The sequence below is a fragment of the Polyodon spathula genome, chromosome 3 (genome assembly GCF_017654505.1).
Source record: "Polyodon spathula isolate WHYD16114869_AA chromosome 3, ASM1765450v1, whole genome shotgun sequence".
Lineage (NCBI taxonomy): Eukaryota > Metazoa > Chordata > Actinopteri > Acipenseriformes > Polyodontidae > Polyodon > Polyodon spathula.
In genome coordinates, this window is record NC_054536.1 from 3490720 (window position 1) to 3496719 (window position 6000).

The following is a 6000-nucleotide window of genomic DNA, read 5'->3' on the forward strand; positions in this document are numbered from 1 at the left end:
ACTGTCAGGATAAGCCATTTAAAAAAGATGATGGAAAATCTCTTCTCAAAAGGATCTGTCCTGGAATGACACTTTCTCAATAAGCAATGATAGTTTAACATGTTAATTGTGAGAAATTGGGTTGTTACAGTAAAGCATTCAGTTCCATTTAACTAGGCTCATAAATTCCTGAACCCGAGCCATGTCTTTGAATAGCAGTATGAAATGATGCCACTACTGCATGCCGCCCTTACTGCACATTTCCACAAAGCACAGTTTAGTTGTGTTTTAGGGTTATGTTCTTGCTGTAATTATTTGGGGAATACGGCTCACAGCTGTGATGAAGTTTCTACTGCACAACACCCAGATGGACAAGGAACTAGAATGAAGTTGGAGTCAATGCTTTTTTTGTTTATTTAAAAATGTCACGCTTCAGTATACCCTCATGAGATGAAACATTAAGCAACCACGCTTTAAACTAATACCAGCCATTCACGCCATAACCCGTACTGACAACACATGTACTGTATTAGTATTGCATGAAAAATAAATTAGTAAGCTTGGAATTGTTATGATTGATACTGTAGCATGTGCTATTCTCATAGATGGCAGAAGTACTGTAGCTAATGCTCAGTGCCTTTTTATTTAAAAGTACTTTAAACTGCATATTGATATTGTAAAATATGTACCTATGGACACCAGTTAGGCAGTGGTTGCTGATTTCAAGTAGAATAGCATAGGCTATTTAAATTTAAATTACATTTTTAAATCAGATAAGACACCTGTCTGATTCCTTCTAAAATGATATTAGTACACCACATTACTTTTTTGATACAATTTCAATGCAAGCATCGTGAATTTAGCTGTTAAACATGACTTTGTTCCCTGCTTTCCCAGGAGCTGTACCCTGCGTTTTGTATACACAATGGAGGAAGTGATCTGGAGCGCTTGCCCAGTGCTAGCACCTGCATGAACTTGCTCAAGCTTCCAGAGTTTTGTGACGCGCATCTGATGAGGAACAAGCTCCTTTATGCTATCGAATCTTCAGCCGGGTTTGAGCTGAGCTGAAAGGCTGTGGAACTGCAATGCCCTTAAAAGATGTTTTATTTATATATATATTGTGCCTATTCTAAGAGCAGCACTCAGAAAAGCATTATAGCAAACTCAAGTAAGGAATAATACAATATGAATATCAAAACAAAAATGCACTGAGAAAATATTGTTTTTATCTTTTTTTAAATACCTTACTTGAGTTTAATAATTGATTTACAAGAAAAAATGTATATGTAAAATTAAATGCAAAAATAAGAGCTGCTTTTAAAACATAGCAAGTAAAACAGTCTGTCTGGCCGGGCTGTTGTGTTTAAGTGCCAAATGGAGCACATTCTTGTAACCTGAAAGTGAACCAAAGAGTCAACTTTGGCTTAGTGCAGTTTCAAGGCAGAATTTGAATGCAGGCAGTAAGTATAATGAAGAAAGTTCAGAAGGAAGACTGAAGAGCACGGAGGCCTGGACGGGTTAAGGCCCATCACTTACTCTTGTGGTAGAACCACGAAGGAGCTACAGTTGCTTTGTTTTTTTAATCAAGGAATTCCAAGTTAAAACCAGGGTTGAATTGAATGATTTGTTTTCCATTGGAAGACATCTAGAATCCCAGTTTTGTGATTTTATTATTATTATTATTATTATTATTATTATTATTATTATTATTATTACATTAACAGCACAATAATACAAATGCTATGACCTGCCGTAGTGTGGATTGTATCTGGCAGCATTTGAAATGATCAGAGGCAGCCCTTCATTTGCGTTGTGGTGATGGTTCTGTGTGTGTGTTTCCACTGCTCTGTTACTGTCCGTCACACTGTAGCTGTGCAGACGCATCCATGTATGTTGAGTTCCTGTGGAATATCCTGTAGCTTCACCTTGTGTTTTCACAATTATTAAAATGTGCAGAGCCTGTGTGTAATATGATTTCATGATTCTGCTAGGGTATCTGTCATTCATTATTTAGATTTAGGAATGTAGTACAGGACTAAACATTGGTTTATATAATAATAATAATAATAATAGTGCAGTCAATTCTCATTAAAAGAAACTCTGATTAGACACATTTAGCAGTCACTTATTGTAAATGACTTCTTTCAATACGAATTCACTGAACACGAGTTTCCAGAAAGTGCTAATTATTTTGGAGCTCCTGATAATACTAATTGTTCTACTGGTGCCTTGAAGTTTGTATTAACAAATATTGACTCATAATATTTGGTCTGAGAAAAAAAGTCAAGTGTCTTTAGAAAGACATACACTCTTGTCATCATGTTAAATGAATCTTTTAGGATGTGTTCAATTGCTTTGGTAAATTTACTTTAGGTAACTTTGTGAATTATATGAAATATTTGTATAACCTGCTGTAGCTGAATAATTTAAAACTCCAAAAAAACAAAAAACAAAAAAACCCCAAAACTTCCATTTTTGTTTGGGCAGTGGTTTATATCTCATCAAGTTCCATATCCTTTAACTCCAGCCTTCTTTTTTGCTGAGTCCACCAACATGGCAAGATCTAATTTATATTGTTCTAGGACAAGCAGCACATAATGAACAAAAAACAAACAAACAAAAGAAACAACATTTTGAATGCATTCTTATTAACAGCTCAAGCTTTGGACCGCAGGTGCATGGACTGGTAATTCTAAAGCGTTGTTCAAATGTTAGCCACTCCTCAATGCTTCATCGAACAAGACATGAAAAAAGCCTCTCCTGTTTTCCTCAGTCCCCCGCGTCTTCCAAGCCCTCTCCTGTTTCCTGAGCACCTCGTCATGGTTCCAGCACTGTCTGCCCTGGGAGGGCATGTCTGCAGCCACCTGTTGAGAATGTGCCACGTGCCACAGGCAGTAGAAAGGATTGTCTCCTCACCACAGGCTAACGATTGTTGGTGATGGGAGAACGCTGGATATTGCTTTGACCTGAAAACAAAATTGCTGCCATTTGCTGTAACCCCAGCTTTTCCACTGCGATCTCCCAATTCAGTGTTATTGTTGCTTAGTCCTGCATAGACAGCTACTGTACACCAAAATGCAAGTTATGCAAAGCTGTGGAGGGCTGTATCTTAGGAACCGCTTGTCAAATGTTGATTCAATTATTGCATGCATGGACAGTTGTGACAGTTACTGGTATTTTAAAAACAAGCGCTCTTGAAGATGTCGGGCTGGTTACTGTAGTCCATTGACATCCTGATACATTTGTTGAAAGTTATCATGGAGAATACAAAAGATGAGTTCCAAACTGAAGACCAAGGGCTAGTTTCACAAAGCACTTCTGGGTAGCAGTCTGCTAATCCAATTCACTTACATAAAAAAATAAGAAAATAACACATTTATCCTTTCGTCATATAGACTTGCTGAGTGGATTTGAATTAAATAATGTTCTATCTTTGTGTGTATATATATATATATATATATATATATATATAATATATATATATATATATATATATATATATATACACACACACACACAGTGGCTTGCAAAAGTATTCAGACCCCTGACCAATTCTCTCATATTACTGAATTACAAATGGTACATTGAAATTTCGTTCTGTTCGATATTTTTTTTAAAACACTTAAACTCAAAATCAATTATTGTATGGTGACATTGGTTTTATGTTGGGAAATATTTTTAAGATAAATAAAAAACTGAAATATCTTGCTTGCATAAGTATTTAACCCCCACACATTAATATTTGGTAGAGCCACCTTAGGCTGCAATAACAGCTTTAAGTCTTTTGGGGTAAGTATGTACCAGCTTTGCACACAGTGTCGGAGTGAATTTGGCCCATTCTCCTTGGCAGATTTGCTCCAGGTTGTTCAGGTTGATTGGACAACGCTTGTGGACTGCAATTTTCAAATAGTGCCACAGATTCTCAATGGGATTGAGATCAGGACTTTGACTGGGCCACTGTAGCACATTCACCTTTTTGTTGAGCCACTCCAATGTTGCTTTGCCTTTGTGTTTGGGATCATTGTCCTGCTGAAAGGGAAATTTCCTCCCAAGCTTCAGTTTTGTAGCAGACTGAAGCAGATTCTCTTGCATTATTTTCCTGTGTTTTGCTCCATCCATTCTTCCTTCGGTTGTAACAAGTACCTGCTGATGAGAAGCATCCCCACAGCATGATGCTGCCACCACCATACTTCACTGTAGGGATGGTGTGTCTTGAGGCATGGGCAGTGTTAGGTTTGCGCCACACATAGCGCTTTGAGTTTTGGCCAAAAAGCTCTATCTTGGTCTCATCTGACCACAAAACCTTTTCCCACATCTCAGCTGGGTCACTCTCATGCTTTCTGGCAAACTCCAGACGTGCTTTCAGATGGTACTTTTTGAATAATGGCTTCTTTCTTGCCACCCTCCCATACAGGTCAGTGTTATGCAGAGCTCTTGATATGGTTGACTGGTGCACCATTACTCCACTCCCAGCCACTGAACTCTGTAGCTCCTTCAAAGTGATTGTTGGCCTCTGTGGCTTCTCTCACAAGTCTCCTTGTTTGAGCGCTGAGTTTTGAGGGATGGCCTTTTCTTGGCAGTGCCTGGGTGGTGTGATGCAGCTTCCACTTCCTGATTATTGATCCAGCTGTGCTCACTGGGATATCCAAACACTTGGATATTATTTCGTACCCTTTCCCTAATCTATGCATTTGTATTGCTTTATCTCTAACTTCTGTAGAATGCTCTTTGGTCTTCATTTTCCTTCAGATTCACAGCCTTACCAATGATCCTTCAACAGTGGGGTTTTCATCCAGAAAATGTAACAGCAACTTTAATGGTTCACAGGTGGAGGCCAATGGTAAGGTAAATGTGTCCTCGTTAGGGCAATTTCTTTCATCGGTGCAAACTGGGAGCTTCCACAGCACAGGGGTTGAATACTTATGCAAGCAGGATATTTCAGTTTTTTATTTTTCTTAAAAATATTTCCCAACATAAAACCAATATCACCTTACAATAATTGATTCTGAGTTTCAGTGTTTAAAAATAAAATGTCAAACGGAACGAAATTTCAATGTACCATTTGTAATTTGGTAATATGAGAGATTTGGTCAGGGGTCTGAATACTTTTGCAAGCCACTGTGTGTGTGTGTGTGTGTTTGTTATTTTTTTAATCAGGTAAATATAAGAGAGCTTGCTAGCTCGGTGATAGCAGTGCTTTGTGAAACTGGCCCCATATCACCATCCACAGAACAACACCTTATCTTTGAACCATATCACCAGAACAACACCTTATCTCTGAAGCATATCTCCATCTACAGAACAACAGCTTATCTCTGAAACAATTGACGTGGATCCTTTTGGTATACCTTTTAGTTCTGCCAGTGGTTCATAGATTATGCTTCAAAATCCACTGCTTACCTCTATTGCATCAGATCATCCCTTTAGTTCCTCAGAATTACACAGAACTGGCATATCATTTCAAAACCAGCAAAACCGTGAAGAGATGATTTCCATGTATGTGCTCTCACGAAGGTGCCAGTGTGAAAATGGTTTTGAGTGATAAGTGTTTTAAAGTAGTGTACCAGGTGAATTTAAAAACTGGAATTGTATACTATACATGGTTTAAAAGATTCATCTGCTGCCATGAAAGTTTTTTTTTTCCTTTGCTGATTTCCATCTGCAGCACTGTTAACCAAGGGTCTTCTCATCTCCATTAGTCAACCCTATGTGTGCTGTATCATTTTCTTGAAGAAACTCTGGAAGGTAATTAGGTCTTAAAAATTGACTTGACCACTAGATATGAATGATGAGCCTCAATTACAAAGTGATTTATTTAAGCCTATTACTTTATAATGGAATGTGGCTGTGCAGAGTTTAATGATTCTCCACATGAATCACTATGCATTATATCTGTGAGATAGTGAAGAATATTTAAATGTTTTTTTTTTTTTTTTTTTTTTTTAAATACAACACTGTATGTTAATGAAATAATCGTGAGAAATGAAGATCATTAACAATGTACTGTACGGAAATATACAG

The 6000-nt window shown here is 37.6% G+C and overlaps 1 protein-coding gene across 4 annotated transcripts in view; it reads left to right on the top strand.

The window, feature by feature from the left end:
• LOC121310373 (ubiquitin-protein ligase E3C-like) overlaps positions 1 to 1939 on the top strand; it is a 47241-nt gene extending 45302 nt beyond the window's left edge. For all 4 annotated transcript variants that reach the window (XM_041243579.1, XM_041243581.1, XM_041243588.1 and 1 more), the window contains one exon: positions 877 to 1939. In XM_041243579.1, coding sequence (XP_041099513.1) covers positions 877 to 1047 — 171 coding nt within the window. In that variant the 3' untranslated portion in view covers positions 1048 to 1939. The remainder of the gene's footprint in view (positions 1 to 876) is intronic.
• Positions 1940 to 6000: the final 4061 nt, after the last annotated feature.